Here is a 27783-nt window from a genome sequence, read left to right as displayed (position 1 = left end):
GATGCTGCACATCAGAGTCCCTTCCAAACCCCAGTGCAGTCATCCTCGGAGCGCTCTGCTGAAGGCAGGATTACCTTTGCCTTGTTGAACAGATACCTATCAAATACCCAAGAGACTTGGCTAAAGCTGCATAGGGAACCTCTGTCAAAGCAGAGTTAGGTTTTTACTCTGAGCAGCGGTGCTGCAGTGGTCATGTTCAAGACATTTTTGGGGTTACAAATGAAACTGAACTGTTAGGAGTAGAATAAATGTTACTTTCTCGTTACATCTAGTTGTCACCAGTCTAAAAAGCCCAAACCACCTCTGTATGGGGGAGATGATGTCTTCAGCCTTTACCTGAGAAACAATACTTAATGTGTTACTTTGCATAGTCTGCACTTCATGGCTCTGATTCTGCCACGTTCTGCAGGTGGAATAATGCCTATTGGTTTTGGTGGGGCCATGGGGCTTTGTGGCACAAGGCACGCGTCATTCCTGGCACAGCAGGGAAGAGCGAATGCAACCCACCCCAGCTTCTTCCACCTCATGGCAAAGTTGGAGGGAGGATGGGAAAAACCCCACTCTCTGATTACAGCTCATGTATGTGCTTTGGCAGAGAGAACACAGCGTAATTGTGGGCCAGAATTCTGCGACTAAGAGGTAAATCCTTGGAAACTGTAATTCTGCAGGCTTCAGGCAAAGGAAAAGCATGTTCCTTGGGTTCGTACTGAGAGATGGGAAGAATGGGAACATGTTGCTGGGGGGAAGAGAGATGCATTGTGGTGCTGTGTAGGTCTGGGTTCAGCTCCACTTTCTCCTGCAGCATGGCCCCCCCACGCACTTGATCAGCCAGCGCCTTCATTGCCCTTCCCATTACATAGAAGGGGGAAACTACCTCTGCCTAGCTAAAAGGTCTGGGAAAAGAACACCCTTTTCCTAGTCAATCCATTGCCCAGCACAGCATCAATCTGTTGCTTAGCACAGGCAGGGTCCTGTGACCTGCTGGGACTCCTGTGCCAGCAATTAATAATAAATCACGAATATCATACAAGTTCTCTGACAGACCCTTCCTTCCTTCCATGGGCTTGTACTGAAGGTATGGGGTAAGAAAAACAAGAAAGGAAAGAAACAGCTTACTAAATAGCCAGATTGCATTAGTTTGGCAGTCTTTGCTTGAAAAAAGGCCTGGTAGCACATGAAAAATTAATCAGTATGTGAAGGGCTGGAACATTAGCCCAAGATCTAGTAGGCTGATGAAGGACTGAAAATACTGCATGAATAAGTCATTCATAGCTTATCATCCCAGTAATCGTTTCCTCAGTGATAACCACTTTTTAGAAAGCATTAAACCGAACATGGCATGGACTTCAAATTTAAGATAAATCCAGGGCACGTTTTGGCTGTCTGTGAAGGTGGAATGGCAGAGGGGGGATGGCAGGAAACCGCGTCTGTGAGCTCTTTGTGCGGGGAGCTGTGCTGGGTATAAATCCCCAGGGTCAGCAGCGCCCAAAGGGGCATCTTTTAAGGGATCCAGCACAATTCCTCTCACATCTAAATGCTGTGGTCATCCTGTGTCAGTAAAATACTTGACATAGCTTGTGGCTAGCTGGGGCTTCCATGTCCCTGCTCCTGAGCAAAGGTCCTAGTCCAAAATACAGTAGGCAGTCCATAGAAAATACTATCCTGTGAGGCATAAGTTAATCTTAATTGCTGCGTTTCCTCACTTTTTAGGCTTGGCTTTGTCACTGCTGTAATGTTCTTTTAATGTTGTTATTGTTTCTTACATACATGAAGTGTTCTACAAATGATGGATGGCTGTGTCTCTCTGATGTTTGGTTGCAGCAGCTCAGTTGCGTGTACTGCCAAAATGTTAGCCAAAGGAGACGATTAAGAGTCTGTGTGTACAACTAAGAAGGATTTGGGGCTTCTGATCCTCTGGCTGGGTGTTTTCTGTCCTTACAGGTATTAGCAGCCCAGATTACACTGTTCTACCCCTGCTTTAACTTCTGCATTACTCCACTATTCCCAGAGGAGAATTCATCCCTGCTAGTGGTGGCGGGTGCTCCCCAAATCACAGAGTCCCAATTGTCCTCCCTGCGCGATTCATTTGCCACATGTTTAAAAATGAATGTAGCTATGTGAATAAGAGGAAAAGTTCAGGCAGAGGAATAATTTATAATTCCCAATAATATTGCTTCTAGCTACTGCTCTGTAGTGCCAGTTCCTGCCCAATGTGGTTTAAGCAGCTAACAGCTATAAAAGTTTGTTGACCCGAGAGGCTTAGTATCAACCATAGGTACAGTCAAAGTCAATATGGAGGCTGAAAATCCAGTGCTAATAGAAAAATAGAAGTCAATATTTAGGATGTGAGTCAGGAACTTAAAATAGGAAAGTGAAACAGATGAGGGCTGTAGCTGCAAGAGTGCTGGAGGTGAAATGTTTAGATCCAAGGACCACTGCTGATTGCTATCTTCCCCTCTAACAAGGTTGCTCATTCTGCTTCAGAAATCCATTTCCAGTGGCCAGGCCACCTCCCTGACCTATATTCCTCAGACTGCCATTACGTCAGAGCCTGCCTATTTGGGGTTATAAGTGAAATCCTCTGTCTTCTAGGTGAAATCCACAGGTAATTATATATGGGGCAAATATGGGCTGGGGCATGGAGAGGACAGGAGAAGAGTTTGGCTTCGCTCTGTTTATACTGGAAAATCCCCTTTCTAAGGCTGCACTGTTGAGTCTTGGAGAGGAGGGGGCACAGGGGAACTCCCCCCATCCAAGGCGGAGGCTGCTGGGAACAGGGATTTCACAGTGTGGCTCTTCCAGGCGGAAAAGTAACCAGCTCTAAGTGGGGGTTTTCAGGCCGGACAGGGCAGGAGGCACTGAGAGCTCTTGCCCACAAATGAGAATGATGTGGCCTTATTTCCACGATGAGGGATAGGGAGCAGTGCCCGAGCGCGCTGATGATGAATTTATATGCCCTTCGGTGAGGTGGTATTTTAATTTATACATCCTTCCCTCAGTTTGGTTGCAGTGGACCAGATCCCCAGCAGATGTGAATCTCTCCAGCTCCATTAAAGTCAGTAGAGCCTCTTTCCTCCAGCTAGGGACTGCATCCGCATCTTCTGGTATGTAAAGAAGTTGCCATCTACTGGGTTCTCCCATTGCACTTCCTTTCCACAGAGAGAACTGCAGTTATTAAAAGGGGCCTGTAAGAACGATGGAGAGAGACTTTTTAGCAGGGCCTGTTGCAACAGGATGAGGGGTGATGGTTTTAAACTAGAAGAGGGGAGAGTCAGGCTGGGTGTGAGGAAGAAATTCTTTCCAATGAGGGTGGTAAAACACTGGCACAGGTTGCCCAGAGAGGTGGTGGATGCCCCATCCCTGGAGACATTCAAGGCCAGGCTGGATGTGGTTCTGGACAACCTGATCTAGTTGAAGATATCCCTGCTTATTGCATGGGGGTTGGACCAGATGCGCTTCGAAGGTCCCTTCCAACCCAAACTGTTCTATGAGTTCTAGTAGCTACGAAGGTTTCTTTGGAGTCACACTGACATTATTTTGCTACTGTAAGAGGATCCCATCATATCCTCTGATACACACGATGACATTCCTTTGTTTTGGCTTGGATGTCATAACATTGTTTTCACAGCCTTGCCCTGATCTTGTTGTGACAAGGTCAAGTCCCTTTCAATTCAAGAGGAAAGTATTAATACCACAGTGAAAACCCCTGGTATTAATTAAGCTCTGAGCGGTGACTTCAGGCAGATGCTGCTGTCTTTATGTCTTGCATGCAAAGTGCTTTGGCCAACACAACTGGTTCATGGTGCAATCCTAGCTTTGATTAAAAATGATGTATGTACTCTAATGAATGATTGCTGGGAAGGAAGGAATCACATTAAAAATGTGGACTGTGCTCAAAAGTGACACTAGCAGTAGCAGGGAGGTAAGTCTGACACACTGTGGTGCAGTGCAACGCAGCTGAGTGGGAGAATCTGTTACTTCAACTATACTTTCTTAATGAAAAGTAAGGTTTGTTTCAACCAAACTACCTGAGATCTCTCTATAAATTTAAGCTCTTTATTTTTAAACCCAAGTGCTCCAAACCTCAGCTATTTAAGCTGCAACAGTTTGATTGTAATACGGTTCCTGTTTCATGCTGCCCCATCTGACTATTGTGAACCGCACCGGGTTTTAATTTAATGTAATTGCAGACGTCTATAATTTGCTGGCATTATTGTAATATCCAGAGTGTTTGTTATTTTTTCTGACCAAGTACTCGGGCAGTATGGCATGTCAGCACATCCTAAAATATATACATTGGGTTATGCAATGCCTAGTAGCTATTTAACTTAGGATTTCAGGTGTGGAAACTGAGGCACATTGCAAGGAATGATTTGCCCGTGGTCCTAAATGCAACTTGCTGTAGACTCAGTATGTAACTGGATCCCAGTCTGATGGGCTGTTTCCCTGAACTAGAACTCCATACTCCCCTTTGCTGCAGCCTTACTTTTGCTAAGGAGGAAACAAACTGATCTCTGTTTGTCTTACCTTGGGGATCAATATTAAAATGGATATGGCACCTTTCAGCCAAGCTTTTTCAGCTGGAGACTTCACCAAGATAAGGCATCCTTAGAGATACATTATCTGTACTGAAGGGTAGATGTAGAGGGTTTCCTTAACACTGGCAGAAATCCAAGGATTCTGTTTCTCAAGAAACTGCATTTTCTTTCCCTTTTTAACTTCAGGTAGAGCAGCAGCTCTCAGTGTTCCTTCTGTAGCAATCCTGCTGAGGCTGTATTTGATGCCTTTCTGCCCCTGAGGGGAAAGTGAATGTACTCTTAGTCCCCCGACTGCCCTTTGGCTTCTTGATCCATCCCTGCACAGCAACTTGATGGGTGTTGCCATTGGTATTTGAGTGGCTGTGCTATGAACTGAGTGATGGGAACTCGCTGCTGACCCCAGCGTACCACAGAGCAGTTTTCAGCATCACATCTCTCATGGTAGTCCCATGATTTTAGAATAGATGAGCCATGAGTCAGTTATAAACAGTATAAAGACCACTGTATAAAGTACTGAGTATGTGTCAAAGGCTTTGAAGATTTTGGTTAAAATATAGCTGGGTATTGTAAAATGTTCTTGTTATACAGATTTCCTATCCTCTAGACACAAATTCAGCAGCAGAGATTTTAAAGGGATGGAATGTCCTAAATTGACCTAAAATTGTTTTATTCTGCATAAACATGTCATGATTTATAAAGAACTTGGGCTCTTTCATGGACAGAAACTTGGAATTTCTCCCCTCAGACATTACAAAGCTTTCCATTGTGAGCTCTGACGAGTCAGGAAATATTGGATCTTAAACTTATCACTCTTACAAGACTGGATATTGCTGAGAAGACTGTAACTTTGTAGAGGTGCTACCCATTGAGAAACAGAGCTTGAATCACTGGCTTTATGTCTAAAGAGAAGTCTCCAGGGAGGTCCCAAGGAGGAATATTGACATCTGTTTCCTTACTCTGGTTGCCAAAAAGAGGATGAAAAATAAAGACATAAAGAACATTGCAAGACTGGTCTAAAAATGAGTTGCAAGATAAAACAATTCCTTTTTATGAACCCGTGGCTGCTCGGAGTAGAAGGAGACAACATTGTTCCCCGCCGACCCAATACAAAGAAACAAGTGCCTGGATACGTTAAAACATCATCTGTATTTCCCAGATCATAGAGCCATAGAATAGTTAGGGTTGGAAAGGACCTTAAGATCATCCAGTTCCAGCCCCCGTGCCATGGGCAGGGACATTCACACTAAGCCATGTCACCCAAGGCTCTGTCCAACCTGGCCTTGAACACCGCCAGGGATGGAGCATTCACAGCTTCCCTGGGCAACCCATTCCAGTGCCTCACTACCCTTACAGTAAAGAATTTCTTCCTTATATCCAATCTAAACTTCCCCTGTTTCAGCTTGAACCCATCACCCCTTGTCCTATCACTACAGTCCCTAATGAAGAGTCCCTCTCCAGCATCCCTATAGGCCCCCTTCAGATACTGGAAGCTGCTATGAGGCCTCCACACAGCCTTCTCTTCTCCAAGGAAGCATTGCTTCCAACAAAACTGATTGTGAAAAAGAGAAGAGAAAAAGTTAGGAAGTAAAATAAAACATCTCATCCTAAGAGTCTATCTGACACACAAAATCAACCCGAAACAGTTCAAGTGAGAGGAAAAGAGCCCTCGCATGCTCCTGAGTAAAGCTGGAGAAACCAAACCGCAGGCTCCTGGGGTAACCTGCTGCAGGTACATTTGACCCTTTGCCCAAGCTGTATTTCATTAATATATCTCAAGGAGGATGGGCTGTTAAATGATTCAAGCTGGATAAGATTTGCTGCAATGGAAAACTTGTATGGCTCTATGCCTCTGTAGTTGAAAAACCATTAGTAAAAATAGATCAGCGAATCATTGTCGCAAACTGGACCGTTAACTTCAGAGTAGAAAATGCAAGGGGATTTGAAACTGCATTTTAATTTGTCACCTTTCTAAATAATTCATTGTACATCTCAGTATATTGAAATTAAAACCTGAAGTATGACATACAGTAAATAATTCAGGACGGCTCTTTCATCGAGTGTGAGCTAGGTTATTGATACTTCATTTTAGTTAGATAGATGTCAATGTCGGCTCCTGCTGGGGATCTCTCTGTTGACTAATTTTGCTTGTCTTGGTACTGGTGGAAAATTTAGGGCCACAAAAATGATCGGAGGGATGGAGAACCTCACCTATGAGCAAAGGCTGAGAGAGGTGGGGTTGTTCAGCCTGGAGGAGACTCCAGGGAAACCTTATTGTGGCCTTTCAGTACTTTCAGGTGGCCTATAAGAAAGATGGGGAGAGACTTTTTAGCAGGGCCTGTTGTGATAGGATGAGGGGTGGTGGTTTAAAACTAAAAGAGGGAGATTTAGACTAGATATAAGGAAGAATTTTTATGTGATGGGGGTGGTGAAGCACTGGCACAGGTGCCCAGAGAGGTGGTGGATGCACCATCCCTGGAGACATTCAAGGCCAGGTTGGAAGGCAACCCAGTCCAGTTGAAGATGTCCCTGCTCATTGCAGGTGGGTTGGACCAGATGGCTTTTGAAGGTCCCTTCCAACCCAAACTATTCTGTGATTCTGTGAAATCCTCCATTAGGCAGCCTGCAATCTCACTGTGCTTAGTACTCATTCAGTTCTCCTAATGAAATGACTGTGAGGAAGACTTCCTGAAGTCTTCCTGAGAAGCCAGCAGAAATAACCTCCTCTAAGGGTGTAGCCTCACGTATACTGCAGGAGCAGCCACACTACCTTGAGGGTAAGGCTGCAGGTATTGATCAAAACCTGATCATCTCCATTACGCATCTAAGATGCCCAAGAAGCATGTGTACAGCACACAGCAGCCACGGAGCCACGCGCAGGAGCGGTGTGGGATTTGCAGATCAATGGCACGTGCTTTCACATTGGCAGAACCAAATGCAAGCATTACTGCAAAAACTGTTCTTATTATTTGAGATTGAAATCTTAACAACCAATTAGTATCTCATTAGGGTTCTATTTCCATAGCTAATGAAGATAATTTATGAGGAAAGAAAGCATTTGAGACTCTCCAGCACAGTCAGTTGATTTTAACTGTGGTGAAGCAGACAGCAAACTGCAGTTAGAGCTTCCTTTTTACCTGGATAATGGGGAGAACAAAAGGACATTAACCCACAAGCAGAAAACAGCCTTCTATGGTGAGAGAGCAATACCTCTGTGCCTGAGAGTCCGCTAACCAGGAGCGGTGAGCTTTCCATTCCCCACACACTCTCTGTTTAGAGTACTGGCTTCTTTTGAGCAGAAAATGTGTGGTTTTCCTTTTATTATGTCTATTTTTTAATCTAAAATATAGAAGAGGAGTCATGGGACCTGTTTGAAGTTTGTGGGTCAGTCCTGTTCAGCCCATCTCAGAGGAGGTCTCTACATTATCATAGGTAATCCAGAGTTTACTGCGGGACAGTGTGACTTTGGCTCTCCCAAGGTTTGGGAAAGATTCACAGAATGAGGTTATGAGTTTAATGGAAGATGGTATTTAGAGAATGATCCAGTACACCAGACCCCTTGGTGCTATCTGTAGGCTTAGAATTATAGGGTTTACTAATGCCTGGAGGGCACTAGCTCAGTCCTTAGGAGGTGGGAAGAAGTAGGGGTTGGAGGGATTTGGAGGGGTCTTAGCAGCTCTGGTCTTGTGGAACTGCAGCTTGTGTTTGCAAGTAGCAGAACAGCAAGGAAATGGAGCCTCCATCTCCTATAGCAGAGGGAAATCAAACGACAGGAGCTGTGCACTGTTGGTTGTGGTTTCCAGTGCCAGATCAGGAGTTAATCTGATCGGGGCCTAAAGCCTTGCAGCTGCTTCTGTGCATGTTCACCATAAGGCTCTACAGAACAAGCCATGACCCAGACTACGTTGATGTGTAGCACCATGTTTCTGGCAGAGGACAGAAACGTGTGTGACACTGCACCCAGGTTCATTCCCACAGCCTCAGGAAGTGACTGAGAGAGATGGAGCTGTGGTTGGAATTGTCTAGGTCAGTGCTTTGGGTGGTTGCTCTTAACCTGCCTTGGTGCTCAGATGCTCCTCTGCTTCCTTGGGAGAGCTGCTCAGGGTGAACAGTCTTTTAAGAGCAAGAGAAAGGAGGCACTTGCTTCTTATCAAAACTGAATAGAGACATTTCCTGCCTGTTAAAACTTCTGTTCTTGAACTAAATCTGAAGCTAGAGTGACTGTGGGCACCATGAGAGACTGTCTTGAAGGGAAAGGTGCTGGTTTCTTGTCATCTTTAGGCAGAAATGCTAACATTTTGTAACAATTCTTTTTAGGATGGGCAAGGTCCTCAGCTGCTTTGAGTATGCACTGATTTAGCTGAACTATACAAGTTCACTAGATTTAGACTTCATACTTGAAATGAGGACACTGAAAATTTGCCAACCAAAGTTGAGCTAAAGCAAAGTGTCTTGTGTTATACTGGTACATATTCAGACCCAAAAGAAGCTATATAAAGCTGTATACAAATGTGAATCTGTATTTATGATCTGATTGTAATTGCACTTGTAGAGGCAGAAGAGAACTTTGGTAGACCTTTGGGTGGGCACAGGAAATTGAATATCTAATGATGACATCTGGGCAATAAAAAGAAGAAACAAACGTATGAAAAGCAGAAACAAGCCATCTTCTTTCCTCACTAATAACTCCTTAATCACTCATGGTCTCCCTGGGAAGTAACCTTGCTGAAGGTAAACGTTTATAGTGAGAGACAGGTAATATAGTGGATGGTGACACCAAACTGTGAAATGCCTGTATGAGGTATGTGTGTGGCTGATACTCATGGAATGTGGAAATATGATCCCATCCTTTTCTTTTTGCATCCATATTCCATGAATGAAATACGTTCTTCACAGCATGGAAGTCACACAGAGGCTTCGGCCTTGCCCCCCTTCCCCATAAGTGGCTGGAAAACTGTTTCAAGTTACACTTCCAACACATGGTGCATGGTTTGCGTTGGAAAGGACCTTAAGATCATCCAGTTCCAAACCCTGACACCTCACACTAAACCATGTCAGCCAAGGCTCTGTCCAGCCTGGCCTTGAACACTGCCAGGGATGGAGCATTCATCAATCACTTCTTTGGGCAGCCTGTTGCAGTGCCTCACCACCCTCACACTAAAGAACTTTCCTGCAGGAGGGTTTCAGTGGGGTTATTAAGCTTGTGCTTTGCTGGCTTCTGCTCCCTTTGCCATGTATTTTAATGATGCTGTGGAAACTCTTCATTCTCGTGCTGTTGCTGATCCAGTTGGTGCGGATGATATGGGCAACATTCCCAGGGTTGAGAATCAGGAAGGAAGAAATCAGGAAGAGAAATCAGCTTGGGAAAATCACTGTTCTTTCTTCAGACATCCTTGTTCCTCTTTCCCCCATCCTTGTATGTGTGTGTGTCTCACACTAAAAAGAGGGGGGAAAAAGGCAAAAAAAAAAGCAGCTTTGAAGTCTTAAATCTCAGACATGAGCTTACTTGAGCTTTTACTGCCCTTTTTTTTCTAATCCAGAAAAGCTTATGTTCACTCAAAAAAGGCAATTACTTGAATCTAACTGGAACCATTTTATGGAGCTCCAGACTCGTTGCTTGATCTCAATAATAGATGAACTTACAACATACTTTTGCTACTAAAGGAATTGTAGTCAGGCAGGCCAGGTCGTCAATCATGATTGCCTTTTGTAGGTTTAATATGAACCTCATTTGATTTTGAACAAAGCAATGTTAGCTGACAAGTTAGCTACTGCACCGTCAGCTGCATGGGGATCCTATAGATTTTTAAGTCCTGGTTCACAAGCTAAAGCTTTTAGCAGAGATTTCGTTATTAAATGATTCTACATTTCATTTAAACATAAAGGGAAAGAATGTATTTGTGGTGTGGAAGTTCCAACTGAGAGCAGGACCCCTGTACTTACGTACTCAAAGAAGAGTTTACTTGTCAGACAAACCAGTGCTTTGAACCTGCTTACCGCAGGAGCACTGGTGTTGGGAGAAGAGATGGAGCAGAGGGGGGTGGCTGGGGCTGGGAAGGAGGTATCCAAAAGGAGGGATAGTGGCAGCCTGTGCTTTGGTCAGCTGAGTTGTTTGGGACTGTATTTTTGGCGTGTGGGCCTGCTTCAGGATGTTCCTGTGCTGAATAGAGAGCAGATGGATAGTGGAAGGAAGGATCCTTCTACTCTGGGATAGATCGGCCACTGGAAATACAAAGCTTGAACCCAAAGAGGTGTTACCAAGCTGCAGGGTATATGAGAGAATTGGCTTCACCTTGGTTGTGCAGGTCAGAGTGCAGATAGTGCTTAAGTGGAGATCACTCCTAACTTCTGCTCAGTTTATGGCTTGATCATGAAGGAATACAAGTTGAATGGGGTTTGGCTTTAGTGAACAGATTGCTTTTGGGGAGGGATTTCAGACCATGTGTTTGTCTGGTGAACTGGATCTTTACTCCCATCACTGAGATGTTTAGAAACAAAACTGAGATAAAAATATGCCCAAAGAGGTGGTGGTCATGCATCCTCATCTAGCATCAGTGCTTTCTGCCAAGCCAGCTGCTCAGCAGAACAGCACGTGCAATTGCTCCTTACCCTGGTGCAGAGGAAATAGTTAGAATTAGCTTAAATGCCTGGAGAAGTTTCATCCTAACCTGGGGAGACCTGAGTTAGGGGGTGGCTGTGCATGTGAGGTGGAGGAGGCACTAAGCCTCAGTGAGGATATGAGAGGAAAAGGCAATCCTTTTCCCTGCTCCCTGCAATCAGAACAGGGTTCATGGCCATAGTGTGATGCTCTGATAAAGAGGATGCCAGTCACAAGTAGGTGCCAGTTTGGACCAGTTTGTGGACCAAATGCAATGCAAAATGACATTGTTGTATGTGCCGTTTATGTGCCAATACATAGCTCCCTATATCCTGGCAAGCCTGGGCACAATTCACAGCAAATACCCTTCAGCCCCTCAGTGGGAATGGCTGAACAGAGCCCATAGCACCTCAGGAGCCCTCAGGACTCCTCTCACCCCAACACAGCCCAGCAGCACGCTGGGATCCCACCCCATTTTGGTCCAGGCCTGCCCCAGAGCTGCTCTCTGCATCACTGCAACTCCTCTTTCAAGTGGTTTCCCCTCTAGGCTGCTTTAAACGCTCTTATCAACAGCTCCTGCGCAGATAAAAGGTGCATTCACCAAGTGTATGAAACGAGGATCAGCTGACTGAAGTGATGACAGTGGCAATCTAGGTCCTGCATCCTCCCTGTGGTACCGGGCAGGCAGAGGTAGGCATGGCCTTGGGCTACACCTGCACTGGGAAATAAAGTAGTGCCTGGGAATACTTTTAAACCCAGCCAAAAGCCCAAAGTGACTGGTTGTAGTCTCCGGATGCCTCCGGGATGCTGTTGGACCAGGCCAAGCAGCTCTCTCCCAAAGAAACTAGAGCCGAGGTTTGTTCTAACATTCCTGGGACCATCCCCAAGCAGCAGTTTGCATGCAGCCACCCCGGTGCGGAAGCTAGCAATGAAGCAGGCTTTTCCATGCCAGCTGGCCTCCATGCCCAGGAATGTTCCCAGGCACACTTAATTTACTAGAGTAAATTTCAGTAGGGATGTAGCCTTAGAGGAAGAGGGATATGGGTCTAGCTTGCTCCCATGGAATTTTGCCCTGGGCTCTGAAAGGAAGAGGATTTTGCTTCTCTGGAAATGCATTTGGGTCCAGGAGGAACACGGAGCAATGTGCTGAGGGAAGGGAAGGGAAGGGAAGGGAAGGGAAGGGAAGGGAGGAAGCAGGGAATACAGTACATTTCTTATTGCGTCTTTGAGCTTGGGCAGTGCTACGACAGGTCACTTTGGTATTGCTGAACCTGGATTTCTAGTTTATGCCCTAAGGTGGATGCAAATAGTTCCTTCAGCACAACTGAAGTAGAGTTACTGGGGGTAAACTCTGCCCCCCGAACCTCAGTTTCTGCCTTGAAAGCCTTACTTTGTGTTGGCTCTGCAAGCCCAGCACAGTGACTGAAGCTTTCCAAGATTCAGGTACTAACCTCCAAATGCCCATGCTACTTGCTGTTACCCTGATAAGGCTGAGATAGGGATTCACTTCATAGTATCATAGAATCCCAGACCGGTTTGGGTTGGAAAGGACCTTAAAGCTCATCCAGTTCCAACCCCCTGCCATGAGCAGGGACACCTTCCACTAGACCAGGTTGCTCAAAGCCCTGTCCAGCCTGGCCTTGAACACTTCACCACAGTTAACTTTGGGTTTCATTTCCTCCCCTTTAAATGGGATCCAATGCTGAGATTTCTTCAGCTTTTAAGATGTGAAATACTACAATAAGAGAAAAGCTCTAAAGCCTCCTCTTTTGGGTGGGTTGTTTAGCCTTTCTTGGCTTATTATACCATTCATATCAAAGCAGTGGTACTACAAACCCCTTTGTCAGTAGTAGGGCCAATGAAGGGATTGCCAGGAGCAGTTATACCCCTCTTGAGGGACACTGAGAAATACTATGCCTCTGAACACAATGGGGATAGCCCTTCTGCTAATCTGCTGCTCTGCTTACAAATGGTTCATTTAAATGATCACCATGTGGCAGCTCAGGAGCCTCCTTTCCAGATGGAGTTTTGGGAAAGCCACAGAGCAGATCAAAAGCCAAAGAGATGGACTTTAGACCCTAAAGCTAATTGCTGCAATAGCTTATACCCAGCATATTGAAGCTGACAACGCACTGTAATAGAGGCAGCATCTGTTTGAGTTACTTGGGTAGCTTGTACACATCATATGTAGCTCTTCTACATAGTGAGGATTTTCAATCTGAGAACCTACAAGGCTTGTGAAGTAGAGAAGTATTTTAAATAGAAGCCATCACCATGATCCAGTGTAGGGGAATTTTGTATTTCTAATGAAATGTATTTCTAAATGTGCTCTCGTGAGACCTCACCTGGAGCATTGTGTGCAGTTCTGGTGTCCTCAGCATAAAAAGGACATGGAAGTGTTGGAACAAGTCCAGAGGAGGCCGCGAGGATGATCAGGAGACTGGAGCACCTCCTGTATGGAGACGGGCTGAGGAAGTTGGAGCTGTTCAGCCTGGAGAAGAGAAGGCTGCGTGGAGACCTCATAGCAGCCTTCCAGTATCTGAAGGGGGCCTATAGGGATGCTGGGGAGGGACTCTTCATTAGGGACTGTAGTGACAGGACAGGGGTAACGGGTTCAAACTTAAACAGGGGAAGTTTAGATTGGATATAAGGAAGAAGTTCTTTACTGTGAGGGTGGTGAGGCACTGGAATGGGTTGCCCAGGGAGGTTGTGAATGCTCCATCCCTGGTGGTGTTCAAGGCCGGGTTGGACAGAGACTTGGGTGAGATGGTTTAGTGTGAGTGTGCCTGCCCATGGCAGGGGGGTTGGAACTGGATGATCCTAAGGTCCTTGCCAACCCTAACTATTCTGTGATTCTATGAAATTAGAATTCATTCTTTCTAATGAAAACAGACATGTAAGATATGTGTACAGCTGCCTGGATACACATGGTGCAAATGGCATTCAGTCAGCCTAGCTGGGAAATCACTTCAGCTTAGGGGAAAGAAACCTTTGTTCCATCATACATGTATATATCCATTTGCAGAATTTATAGAAATGAGGTTTTACAGTTTTGGCCCTGGTTAATCCAGCTTCTTTTATCAGAACATGTCCAGCATCATAAATGAATGGAAAGAAAGAAAAAATAGCTTTTACATATTATTACAGTGCTGTGGGTTTTTTTTAGTCTTTCAGAGTTCCATAGTATTAATGTCTGACATTGTAGAAGTTGCTTAGGGAAAAAACAGATACAAACCAGTCTAGTTCTTATTAAATTCCTTTTGATAGGGAACTATTTTCCCACCAGAAACAAATGTCACATTCAGTTGTGCAACTTGGGATTTTAATTTTCCACTGGTAGGGACAAAGTGGCCCTGATTTCTTCAAGGTTTTATTCACAAACTTAGTTTTTAGGTCCTCAGGGCTCTTCCTAAGCTGTGGGAGCATCCGAACCAAGACTTACAGCATCCATTCGGTCTGTTTGGAGTTATCTGAGGTAGTGATTTGGGGCTTGCAGTGATGTTGCATCTTCCCTGATTCATGTGCTGCTCACAGTAATTCATGTGAGAGTAATTCTCACTACAGCTAACTGAAAGGAGGATGGAGCCAGGATGGGGCTGGCCTCTTCTCCCAAGGAACAAGTGACAGGATGGCCTCAAGCTGCACCAGGGCAGGTTTAGATGGAGCTGAGGAACAATTCCTTCCCCAGAGGGTGCTCAGGCATTGGAACAGGCTGCCCAGGGCAGGGCTGCAGTCACCGTCCCTCCAAGTGTTCACACACCATGGAGACGAGGCCTCAGTGCCATGGGTTAATGGTGGCCTTGGCAGTGCTGGGGAATGGTTGGACTTGATGAGCTTCAAGGTCTTTCCCAGCCTAGCTTATTCTATGGTTCTGTGTGCTGCCTGCCTTTTCTGGCAGTCAAAGACAGGCAGGGTAAGTTTTGGGCCAGTTCCTTTTTCTTTCCCAGTGGCTGTCAGAGCTGTCTGTAGAGGTTTGGGAAGTACACAGGGGGGCAGAGAGCAAGGGAGGTCACAGATGTAGAGTCAACGGAGTTCCCAGCTTGTTTGTTTAGTATTCGGATTTATTTGAAAGGAATTTATGCCATGGTGGACTAAAGGAATGTTTGCAGTGTTTAGTATACCCACCTTGAGTGGATGGGAATGTTTATTGAGTTTATACACCCAAACGCTGTACAGCAAACAGAAAATGGAATAAAAGGCAAATCACTTACAGTAACACAACGCCAGGATGCATAAGTCCAGTTAGAGAACACAGAAATGATGGGAATAATGGAATTAGTAATTGGACGATGCTGCACATCACAAATGTTTTATGGTACTGCTTTTTCAGCCAGATCATGAACAGGCTGAGGGATGGGCTTAGTTTTACAAGCACATAAACTAAGGGTACATTGGTCATTGCAAGTTTCAGAAAGAAGCAAGAAGCCAAGGTGTGGTGAGGGAAGGCAGTTGGAGGTATTAAGGCATGTAAAGGATGGAACAGGCTTTCCCAAAGCACTAAACAGATCGGCTATGCAACACCCATCCTGCTGTGGGGCCTGGAGAACAGAGAAAGGCACAGCAAGCGAGGGAATCCACTGTGTACCTCTCCTACAGTGGCTGAGCAGGTTTGGGAATAAAGCTGCGTGTCTGTACCCTGACCAGTATCTTTATTGTCCTCATCAAGGTCATCTTTCTTCAGTGTAGAGAGACTCTTGCAATATGAGAGCATTTCTCCATAGTTGAAATACGCTGATGATATTCCTGCTAGGATTTATGGTTGCAGTAAGAACCGTGGACAAGGCACTGCAAGAAGTCAGCAGGAAACTATTGGGTAATAGATTTGGTATTGGGCTTGTCAAAAGTATCTACGTGAGCTGAATACTTAACGTCACACTGAAGTTTGGGGAGTTTAACCCCAAAACCGTGTCTAACCTGATTATGCATAATCGAAAATGTTAGTGTGACCTATATAGATCTTTGGGACCCCCAGAAAAACAGCCTTTCACTGCTCTGCCCCTCTTCCCCTTCTGTAAAATGGTGGGAGCAGTTCTTCCTCCTCTTGGAGAGGAATGGAAAGGCCACATACAGGGAGAGTACTATGACTTTGGAGCTACAGATATTCCAGGGATAAACAGTGTCTTGAAGCAGTTCAATATGTGCCACTAGTAACTCATTTCTACAGTTCAGAGCGTGCTTTCTGGAATGCTGCAGAGGGAACGCTGGAGCAGATGAGAGCCTGGGAACGCTCAATGGATCTTGTTCTCCTAAGACCCCTCCGAGGCACTCAGTTTTGCAGCACACAAGCAAATGAGCTACTGAATAGAAGTTCCAGGGTGATGTTTGAACTGAGGCCTGTGCCCGTCAGAGCTCCTCTGGAAACTGGGCAGAGCTGGGAACAAGGGATGCGATTGAAAACGACTTGCAAATAGCTTTACTCGCAGTGTGAAGCAGGTGCAGCGGCTGATCGCTTGTGCCGAGCACACGGCACGGAGCAGGCACAAAGCTTTACTATTGCTTTTCTGTCCTTCTGTCTGGCTTTAAGAGGATGTTAAAGAATCGAAATGATAATGACCTGAGAAAACTTGACTTTACAGCAGAAACTAAACCTGCAAGCAGTCATTGTCAAAGGCACACTGGCGAAGGAGTGTTAGTGAACAAGAATGCCTTGGTGATGCAATGTTTTTCATCCTGCAACTGAGCACAGAAAACCTTTTCATATGCCCTAAATCTGCAGCTACAATAAAGCCTTCATACAGACAATCTGCTTAAACAGAACGTCATGCTTGCCTTTATTTTATTTTAATTGCAAAACATTATCCAGCTGCACTGCTAAAATATGCACTTCTTAAGGCAATATGCGCAACTTTATATTATCCTCCATTTTACTTGACGTCAAGATCTCTGCTGTGATGAAATTATAAGCTCCTGAAGTGGACCATCTATGACGCAGCCATTGCTCTTTTATGTGGGGGAACACCCTCACCTCATTGTCTTCCCAACAAGACTTATATAATTAAAAAGCCCTCTTTGCTCTGAATCTTCTGACTGCAATAGTTGGCATCCCTGGCTCTTCATCACTTACACACGTGATCCTGTACCTCTGAAACCAGCAGGGATTTTGCCACTGTCTTTCAGGCAAGATTAAGCTCTGGGATTCCAGGTATTTGAGATTGCTATTGGCATTAAGCTAGTATTTAGCCCCAAACAATAGCAGTGCCTAACTCTTTGTGCTTTTACCTAAAGGTCTTGTAGGGACTTACAAGTGGGGTGAGCGTGGACATTCCCATTTCCAAGGTGGAAAAGCAAAGGGAAGAAAAAGGACACTTCTGTCACTGGGAATAGAACTGAGGTCTCCTGAATCGTACTCACTTCACTGCCTATGGAATCTCCCTAGCCCGGCAGCCTGTAACTATTCCTACTCCATGTAATTAAATGTACATAAATGGTGGCAGTGCCTTGGAATCTGTCCAGTGATTGCTCAGTTGTTCTCCAGCCTGTACAGAGGCGTTATGGCATTTTGTCTCCTCTTAATGATAAAAGCCACAGGTCAAATACTGGATTTTGACATTTGGAACTTTATAGCATCAAGGGGAAAACAGTAACGTAAGAGGTTGTCACATTAGCTTCCTTTTTGTCCTCTTTCCCCAGCAATTTTAGTACAGGTTGTAGGAATTTGTCTTACAATTTAAAGTTGCACAGCCATGTGAACCGATCCCTACAGCCTGTATTTGCAGGCATAACACTGTTGAGAGCAACTGCTTTTGTTCACTGGAAACGGAGGCATACTGAAAATGTAGAAAAATACTAGGTCTGCATTGTATTTCCTGATAAATTCCCATTTCCCTGCCACTATGATGGACGGAAAGCTGCGAGTTGATGAAGGAAATTGAGACTTGCAGTGAAACAGAGCTTTGAAGAGCTGCCAAATTTCAGCAAAGGTGAATAAGAAACAAACAGACATTTCTGAACGAACTGCCTTTCCCCTCTTCAAAACCAGATCACCATCTTGTACATTACCTTCTCAGGTGAGAATCCATCCTTCAGGGGACAGGAGACAGCCTGCACAGCAGAGACAACTGATAGATGTTAAAAGACAAACCACCAGAAGACAAGTATGTCTTCAGAGAACAGTGCTAAGGAGGATTGTAAAGAATGGCCACACATCAGATACACACAAATGCCAACAGGAAGCACAGTTCAGGAACAGAAAAGCTTTCAGATAATCTCCACCCGTTACGAAGCCAAAACCTCAACATCACTAACACATCTTAACTCATTTTCAGAAGCCGCCTCTCTAGCATTTGATGCTGTACCATGTGTATGTTTCATGCTTCAGCACGGATTTTTATCAAGAGGGTTATTCACTAAAACGTGCAACATCCATAGAAAAGCTCAGTGCTGTTAATATTTCATGTGTCACGTACTTATCATGTCCAGGGGACAGCGGTGCAAAGTGGGAATTTTCACTAATGCTCAGCATTGGTCTAACTGCTCTGGGGAAGCCAGGAGTAGAAGTGTTGACCATCAACGTGGATAGAGCATATAAGTGTTCCTGCACACCTTTGCCTCTAATCCCTGGCAGTGCTCAAGGCCAGGTTGGATGGGGCTTGGAGCAACCATGATCTAGTGGAAGGTGTCCCTGCCCGTAGCAGCGGGCTGGAACTGGATGAGCTTTAAGGTCCCTTCCAACCCAAACTAATCTGTGATTCTATGATTCTATAATAGACCAGAAATAAGGTGGCTTTGCTAAGGATTACAAGTTACAGTCAGAAACCCTAGTGAGAATTTCTCATTTAGGTCTTCCAGATGAAGTCTTTTGCTTGTAGCCATCAAGAATGATGGTTGCAATTTAATGAGGTTGGTAAAAAGGACACCACGTGGTGGCATCATATAAATGTGACTTGGTAGAGTATTTGTAAGAAGGAAATGCTGGGCTTTAAGGACTCTGTGTTGTAAAACTTGACCTTATTTGGATACTTTTCTATCATTTTACTAAGAAAACCCAATGACAGCTAAAGTTGAGGTCTATCAGCTGTGTTTGGGTCCTGGAAATAAACACCTGGACCTGAAACCTTAGCAGCAGGTGCCATTAGTTGAGTTACTGGCTCATCACCTCTCAAAAAAACTCTACTAAACACTAAACTTAATTCCACAGACCAAGTGCTGCATTCGTTATAGCTAAATACACCTGTGTCTGATGTTCTTTGTTATGACAAAAATACTTCTCAGCTTTGAGCTCAGGTGTGCTGATGCTAGAGATGCAGCAGGAGCAGGCTGGAATGCTGTATTCAAAGGCAGTGGGCTCTACGGAGGGGTATTTGGTTGCTTCTTGTGCTGATGAGGCACAAACCGTAACCAGATGTTCGTGGATGACACTTTGAGGGCCTTATTCCCCATATTCACCAGGGCACTGGCTGAAGGGGAGCCAGATCTGCTTTGGTGAGAAATCAAACGTGGGGCAAGTGCTGGAGCACGGCTGAGGTTCTGGTGTGGGTGCCGGTGCGTTCAGGGAGGATGTAGTAAGTGCTTCCATGTTGTCTTTTGGGACGTCCTGGAAACAAGTGGGAAGGCAGAATCACTGCCCCAGCAGCTCCTGATCTAAATAGGCAGAGAGAGGACAAACTAGAAGGGGAAATGTTCTATGGCCAAGAGAACAGAGGACTGTGAGAGCCTATTTATGTTTAAAATCAGAAAGGGACAAACCTACAAGACCCTTTTGACATCAGAGCATCTGCAGGCCTTCAGAACAACCACAGGCACGTTCCTCCCTCACAAGGCTCATCATCCTAATACAGAAAGCTCCTGGAGATAACATGAAGCTGGGCATACAGTACAGCCTATGCTCCAGGCACAGGGAGTAAGCGTTGAGGCAAGAAATGACTTTTTCCTGGCATGACCCACTACAGATTGAACTGGAATGGCAATTAGAAGTTGAAGTGCTCATTTAATGTCAGTGATGTGTAAACTACGTTGCCATTGTTATTTTAGTGCTGATTTACATAATTGGCATACCCTGAAGTCACACTGCACAGCACTTTCAGCTCATGCTAAAGACTTGCAGGAAGTCATAAAATTAAACATTATCTGCACTGGAATGCAACGGAAGAGTAGCTACACTTTTGAAGGATTTCACCTTGCTCCATCGCCTCTCCCGCTGTACTCACAGCGGAGAGTGATAATCCAGGTTAACAAGTGTTGGGAGCTGTTGGTAGGAAGGAGCTTTACCAGCTCTTTAATTAGACTGGTGTAGTTCTGAGGTGGTTTCTTACTCTGGTATGTAGCTCTCTGTGTGAGCTCCTCATCGTGCAGTGATGTTTGGCAGGTAGAGCTGAAGTCACTCTAACACTGTGGAAAAGCCATGGAGCACAGGAAGAATTACTCTGGTCCAAATCTGCTGAATTTCTGCCTCAAATCGGTGGCTTCCCTACAGCTGGAAAGTAGCAAGATGGAGGGAAAAGGCCGCTCCCAAAGGAGGAGCTGGTGATGGAGCCATCTCGGTTGTTATTGCTTTAAATCCTCCTCCGCAGTAATTCAAGGTGTCAAAGGCTGGCTGTGCCTTTTGCAGATGAAGCCCCTGAGAGGTGTTTGGGTGGAAGAGGAGATGCAGCACAAGGCATTCACAGTGCACTAGCACCGGGACCCCATGCAGCTGGCTTTGGCTTTAAGGACTGCTGAGGGAACTGAGGGGGAGAAGGCTCAGGGGGGACCTTATCACTCTCTGCAGCTACCTGAAAGGAGGTTGTATGAGACAGGCGGTGAGATGAGGGTTCCTTGTCCCAAGGAACTAGTGCTAGGATAAGAGGAAACAGCCTCAAGCTGCACCAGGGGAGGTTTAGGCTGGATATTAGGAAAAATTTCTTCACCAAAAGGTGCTCAGGCATTGGACAGGCTGCCCAGGGCAGTGCTGGAGTCACTTGTTCCTGCAAGTGTTCAAACACTGTGTAGATGAGGACCTTAGTGGTTTAGTGGTGGTCTTGGGAGTGCTGGGGTAAAGGTTGGACTTGGTGATCTTAAAGGTCTTTTCCAACCTAGTTGATTCTGTGACCCAAAATTGCCGGGTGTCACATACCTGTGCAACAAGGGCCGGGTCCTGCTGCGGAGCCAAAGCAGGGGAACAGGAGGTGGGACATAGGATGCATCCCGCGGCACAAATTAAATAGCATCGGGATGAAGAGATTTGCCCATATCAGCAAAGGGAGCTCGGACTGGGGGCCGAATCTCACTGAACATGTGCCTGCCTTCTTCACCCCCGCTGTCCTACTCCGTGCCTGGATGCGCTGTGCTCCCGCAGACCGGGGCGCTCCGGTGCGCACCGGAGGCAGGTGCCGGGCTGAGTCGCTGGGCTGGTTTCTGATGGCGATGCCGGGGTTTGTGTGCCGGAGATCCGCCGCATTTCCACCACTGGAGGGCAGCCACATCTTAATAAAAACCCCTTCACACCAAACCCCAAACCCAGCCCTCCGCTCGGCTGGGGCTGAGCCCGCAGCAGGGAAGGAGACTCCTCCGAGGACAACGAGGAAACCCCCGGCTCTCCAGCCCTCTTCCCGCAGGCTCGCACGCAATAAAGTAACTATGTATGTTGTTAAAGTGCTTTTAGAGCACCGGGATTCTCCCGATACCTTACGTGACCTTCACACCTTACCACCCCAGCCGGCCGGGGCACGGTGCTAATCCGATTTGCGGTACAATGGGGTATTGTACGACCCGATCCCGCATCCCGATCCGGGCGGCCGTGCCCCTCCGCCGTAAGGAATGGGATGCGGGGAACTGTGCCGGCGCTTCCCACAGCTTAACGGGGCGGGCGGGCAGCTTCAGCGAGGGAAGGAGGAGAACGGGTGAAGGAGGAGGGAGGGAAGGAACGAGGGAGGGAGGCGGCGTCTCCTTTAAAAAGCCGTGCGGGGCCGCAGCCCGCTCCCACAGGGAGCTGTGATTGGAGCGGGCCTGCGAGCCTCCGGGGTCGTGACATCGCCGCGCAACAAAAAGCCCCGGCGGCGGGCGGGCACCCCCGGCAATGGAGCGGTGCGGGGCGGGCCGGGCACCGGGCGCTGTCCCCTAAAGCCGTCGCTCCCCACCCTCTTTTTTTTTTTCCCTTTCCTTTTCCCCTCCTTTCTCCTCCCTCTTTTCTTCTTTCTTTTTAAGGGAGCGGGGAAAAGTCAAGCTTCGCCTTAATGCCGCTGCGGGAGCCTCAGTAAATGTCCATCTGTCCGACGCGGGTGATGCAAAAGGACTTTTTTGTTTTTTTTTTTTGCTTTGAAAAGGAGCTTTTTAACTCCGTAGACACATAGGGACCCATTCACGGGCAGGCACACGCACACACACTCGGGGAGGAGGAAGAAGAAGAAAAAAGAAGCAACAACTTTTCGATCGCTGCTTTTAAAAGAGAGAAGCCCTTCTTCCCTGGCCGGGACTTGCCTTCTGCCTCCTCACCCAGCTGCTAAAAGTATGTTTCTGAGGCGGACCGTACTTCAGAGAACTTCTCTTTTCTGCTCGGCAGCTGTAGAGGAGCAGCAGCGAAGTTCGGAGTAACACCAAGTGATGCGGGAAAAACACCCCGAGAGCAGAAAACCCTCCTGCAGACACAACCCCTGCTGCTGCTGCACACAGGTATAACCCCGGCGGTCGCAGACCCGCTGAAAGCCTCCTCCGCAGGATGACTCCGTGGGCCACGGCGGAGGTGCTAGCGCTCTGGAAGAGAGAGGGGGGACGGGACACTAATCATAACAATTATAATAACGATAATAATAATAACCCAGCGCAGAGTTTCACGGGGGAGAATATCACCCTGTGGGTTTGGCTAAGGACGTAGCAGGATTTGTGTTTTCCTCCCTCCCCTTCTCCCACCCCGCAGAGGGAAGGTAGCTTGTCCCTCTCTCTCTCCATTGGGGAAAGTCGCTGCCCCTCCGGGGAGCGGCGGAAAGCGGAGCCGGCCCCGAGTCCCCTCGGGTCGGGACGGGAGCGCAGCGGGGAGGTCGCTCTGCGCGGCGGCGGGGCAGCAGCCCCAGCCTGGTCCCGGAGCGGCCGCGGCGGGAGGCGAGGCGAGGCCCGTCCCGTCCCGGCGCACACCTGCGCCCCACCGAGGGCAGCGGCCCGGCCCCGGCGGTGCCCCCGTCCGCCCCTTTCCTCCCCTTCCCCGCCGCGCTCCTTTGTTGCGGATCGCCCCGCTCCGCTCCCCCGCCCCGTCCCGTCCCCTTTGATCTCCTGCCACGGGGATTTTCGTGCCTCGCTCCGCCGCCCGCCGCGCACCTGAAGCGGCCCCGCGGGGGGCTCCTCCGCGCCTCGGGGCCGGTCGGAGCCGCTCGCCATGGGCTCCGCGCCGAGCCCCTCCGGGGTAGGACCCACCTGCGGACCGTCCCCGTCCGCCGCCCCCCCCAACCCCGCGGCGCGCTCCCCCGGCGCGGTGTCCGCGCTGACTGGCTCCCATCGCCTCCTCCTCCTCCTCCGCGCAGGTTGATCATGGTTGCCGCGACCCGCTCCCTCCTGGCGCTGCTGCTCTGCCAGGCGCTGCTGGGCGGCGCGGCCGGCCTCATGCCGGAGGTGGGCCGGCGGCGTTTCACCGAGCCGGGCCGCGCCGCCTCGGCCGCGCAGCGCCCCGAGGATCTGCTCAGCGAGTTCGAGCTGCGCCTGCTCCACATGTTCGGGTTGAAGCGGCGGCCCAGCCCCGGCAAGGACGTCGTCATCCCCCCCTACATGCTGGACCTCTACCGCCTGCACGCCGGGCAGCAGCAGGGGCAGCCGCCGGCCCTCGGGTACCCGCTGGAGCGGGCCGCCAGCCGCGCCAACACCGTGCGCAGCTTCCACCACGAAGGTACGGGCTCGGGGGGCCGGTGGCGGGCGCGGAGCGGAGGGGAAAAGGGGGAGGGCCGCAGGAGGAGGAGGAGGAGGAGCGTCGGGGTGGATTCCTCCCCGGGAGCGCCGGTAACGCGGGTGTGTTGGATTCATCGGGGCGGCGGTGCGCTTCCAGCCGGCCGCGCTCCCACGGCCTCGGCGGCAGGCGCCGGGGTTGCTGCTGTGGCGCGCAGCCAGCCTCGCTTCTCCTCCTCCTCCTCCTTCTTCTCCCGACGAGAGGCTCCCGTTTTATTTGCTAAAGCGGAGCGGCTCCGCGCTAAGCGTTCCCCCAGGTGGCTTTCCCTTCGCGAGGGTAAAGCGCAGGGAAGTCTCCCCGAGGCTGCGGGGGTTTCTAATCCTTATCTCATCCCCGTGAGAGATCGATGCAACGGTCGGTCGCGCCCTCCTCAAGCCCCCTCCCTCGCCCCGCTGCCGTTGAGGAGCGGTTTAGCCCGGACCCAAGCTATTCCTCCCCAATCAGCAGCACCCCGGCTGGTAAAAGCCCTGTGGCCAGATCTGGGCTCTCACCTGCAGACAACCCAGCCCAAAGCGGAACGCGGTGACCGGCTTCATCCCTATCCCTCCTGGCCTGCAGCCCACCGAGGCCAGGGACCCTCTAAGCAGCTCGGATGCGTTTCTCAGCCCACGGAGCTGAAACAGTGGCCGTGGCGTTGGCCACGGCACGGGCTAGGCCCGTGGAGCCGGTGGGGCGCGTGTCGCTCGCGTGCTCTTTGGGAAACGTTTCCCCAGGTTGTAACTGTTCCTGAGGCTGCTCTTCTCCAGTGCTGGCGTGCAGTGGCCCCGCTGTAGATGTAATGAAAACGCAGTTTTCCCCATGCTTCTGAAGTGAAACTGCGTTGGGAAAAGGAATCGGTTAATATTGAATGTTTCCGATGGATGAAAGAGGGGGTCTTGGAGAAGTGGATGTGCTGTTTGGTGGGAAGCCGTATCGTGAGGAAGGAGATGGATGATGAAATGTAACCTCTCATCGTCCGCATTTCCCTACGCGGAAAGAAAACACGTAGCAATGAATGGAGAAAAGCCGGTGTGGGGGTTATTCACATTAGCGTGGTAGGCAAGGGGCTGAGCAAGAGAGGAACTCGGAGGGCAAAGTTTATGATTTCTAGGCAAATGTACAAACCTGCAGTTTGAAGTAGTCAAAAAAGCAAAGTTTTTGGCATAAAAGCTATTCTATAATTGTCACAAAGTTTAGAAGAAGATCAATACCATTCCATTTTTTCACTGAGTTCTCACCCTGTTCCTGGCTTCTTGAAAGCAGGATTTGGTCTTGTGACCGCTCAGAACATCTGCATGTTTACAAATACTGATCCGCTCCCGGAAACCTGAGCCTTCCCCTATCCAAAAGTTGCACTGGACTCAACAGGGAATGGTTATGTGACCAAGAACTGCTAACAGCACTTAGGGCTTCCCCTTCGAAAGTGAGTGTTTCTCCAGGATGCTTAGCACCCAAAATAGAAACCAAAATTGATTTGAAAGAGGATTGCTTTGGCAAATACTTGTAACTACTTCAGTGGTTGTAGCAACAACCTTAGGTACATTTTACTCCCTCTGAGGCTCCATTCAGTTACTTGTTGACTCAAAGGCGAGAATGGCCTGGGGTTCAGTGACTTTTCAGGTTTATTTTTTGGTGTGGTTTTGAGAAACCTGTTGTTCAGAAGCAATTTTACTTCATTATCCCTTCAGCATCCACCCCTTTTCAGCTCCCGCCATTCTTCATGGCCCTTTTGGGTACATCCTAGGGAGCGCTTCATAAAGCGCTGTTACAGATGTTTAAGTTCACTGTTTCTAATCAACATACAGGAATCCAGAAGTTAATATTTCTAAGTCACCTAAACTGTGGAATGATATTTTTCAGGGTGGAGTTTAAGGGATTGATGTTAGAGCCACCTTCTTGAAAAGGGCAGAAATGCAACAGTTGCCTCAAGTCCTCAACCAGTTGTAACGATTCACATCAGAGCCGCGCTGTCAGGCTTGAGTTTTCTCACTGATGTCCTTGGATTCCAGCATAATGCAGTGTGGTTCTTGCCACTCATTCATAACCACCTGGAATGCAGAGGGCACCGGTGTGCAATCAAAATGCTTGACAGTGAGTGAAGCACCCTTAACTCCATGCTATATGTGCTTGTGTAAATAGAGGAAGACAAGGGAGGTGGCGTTTCCCACCCGAAAGTCTTGTGTGTTACATGCGTTAGCTATCGTTTGAAAGCTGCCAGAAGCAGACTGCAAGCGGTTTGGTTGCTTGTCTCAGTTCCTGATTTTTCTTTCTTTCTGTTTTCCCTGTTTAATCAAATTAGAAGTTTTGGAAGAACTGCCAGAAACAAGTGGGAAAACAGCACGGCGTTTCTTCTTTAATTTAACTTCCATCCCTAATGAGGAGTCTATCACCTCAGCTGAACTCCAGATTTTTCGGAAGCAGGTGCACGGAGCCTTTGAGAACAACAGCAGCTACCATCACCGTATTAATATTTATGAAATTATAAAGCCAGCCACAGCCACCTCTAAGGACCCTGTCACAAGACTTTTGGACACCAGGTTGGTGCATCATAATGCAAGTAAATGGGAAAGTTTTGATGTAACGCCAGCTGTTTTGAGGTGGATTGCACATGGACAACCTAATCATGGGTTTGTGGTAGAGGTGGTTCACTTGGACAAAGAGAACAGTGCCTCCAAGAGGCACGTTAGGATTAGCAGGTCTTTACATCAGGATGAAGATAGCTGGTCTCAGCTCAGGCCATTATTAGTAACGTTTGGGCATGATGGCAAGGGACACCCGCTCCATAAAAGAGAAAAGCGTCAAGCGAAACACAAACAGCGTAAACGCCACAAATACAGTTGCAAAAGGCATCCGTTATATGTGGACTTCAATGATGTGGGGTGGAATGACTGGATTGTTGCCCCACCGGGGTATAGTGCCTTTTACTGCCACGGGGAATGTCCTTTTCCACTGGCAGATCATCTAAACTCAACAAACCATGCCATTGTTCAGACTTTGGTCAATTCAGTGAATTCCAAAATCCCCAAGGCTTGCTGTGTGCCGACAGAACTGAGTGCTATTTCCATGCTCTACCTTGATGAAAATGAAAAAGTTGTATTAAAGAACTATCAAGATATGGTTGTGGAGGGTTGTGGGTGCCGCTGACACAGCAAAAATATATTAGACAAATACAAAAGGTTAAAAATACCCCCCCCAAGCTGACACTTTAATATTTCCCAATGAAGACTTTTATTTATGTAATGAAATGGAAAGAAAAAGAAAAAAAAAAAACACAACTATTTTGAAAATATATTTATGTCTACGAAAAGAAAAAAAAAAGTTGGGAAAACAAATATTTTAATCAGAGAAATATTCCTTTAAAGATTAAATGTATTTTAGTTGTACATTTTATATGGGGTTCACCCCAGCACATGAAGTATAATGGTCAGATTCTTATTTTGTATTTATTTCCTATTATAACCACTTTTTAGAAGAATAGCTAATTTGTATTTATATGTAATCAAAAAGAACAAAAAATATAGGGTTTGTACATAATTTTCCAAAATTGTAGCTGTTTCCATTGTGTGTATTTAAGTTGGAGAAGAAAAAAAAACCAGAATACATGGAAGGTTACTATGGCAAAGTGCATAGCACATTTGCTTTCTGCTGTGCTACTGTTAAGGTCACAAGTTCAAGTCCAGAAAAAAGAAGTGGATAATCCACTCTGCTGACTTTCAAGATTATATTGTACAATTCTCAGGAATGCTGCAGGGTGGGCTGTCCAATCCATGAGAACTGGCGTCCTCTTTAGGTGGAACATTTGGATAAGAACCAGACGTTGCTGAGCT

The 27783-nt window shown here is 47.4% G+C and overlaps 1 protein-coding gene across 2 annotated transcripts in view; it reads left to right on the top strand.

Moving 5' to 3' along the window:
* The window catches only part of BMP2 (bone morphogenetic protein 2), a 34481-nt gene extending 6989 nt beyond the window's left edge, over positions 1-27492 (top strand). The window contains exons 1-4 of one of the 2 annotated variants that reach the window (XM_057423471.1): positions 21384-21681; positions 22255-22719; positions 23562-23920; positions 26256-27492. In XM_057423471.1, coding sequence (XP_057279454.1) covers positions 23569-23920; positions 26256-27100 — 1197 coding nt within the window. In that variant the 5' untranslated portion in view covers positions 21384-21681; positions 22255-22719; positions 23562-23568 and the 3' untranslated portion in view covers positions 27101-27492. Of the gene's footprint in view, positions 1-21383; positions 21682-22254; positions 22720-23561; positions 23921-26255 lie in introns of those variants that run through there. The other variant, XM_057423472.1, reaches the window with a different exon arrangement.
* Positions 27493-27783: the final 291 nt, after the last annotated feature.

This window comes from Pezoporus wallicus, unplaced genomic scaffold (genome assembly GCF_028554395.1).
Source record: "Pezoporus wallicus isolate ANWC-B61680 ecotype Strahan unplaced genomic scaffold, APGP_CSIRO_Pwel_v1 contig_4191, whole genome shotgun sequence".
Classification (NCBI taxonomy): Eukaryota; Metazoa; Chordata; class Aves; order Psittaciformes; family Psittacidae; genus Pezoporus; species Pezoporus wallicus.
The sequence above is the reverse complement of the archived record's forward strand: the minus strand, read 5'-3'. Positions and strand labels throughout refer to the sequence as shown.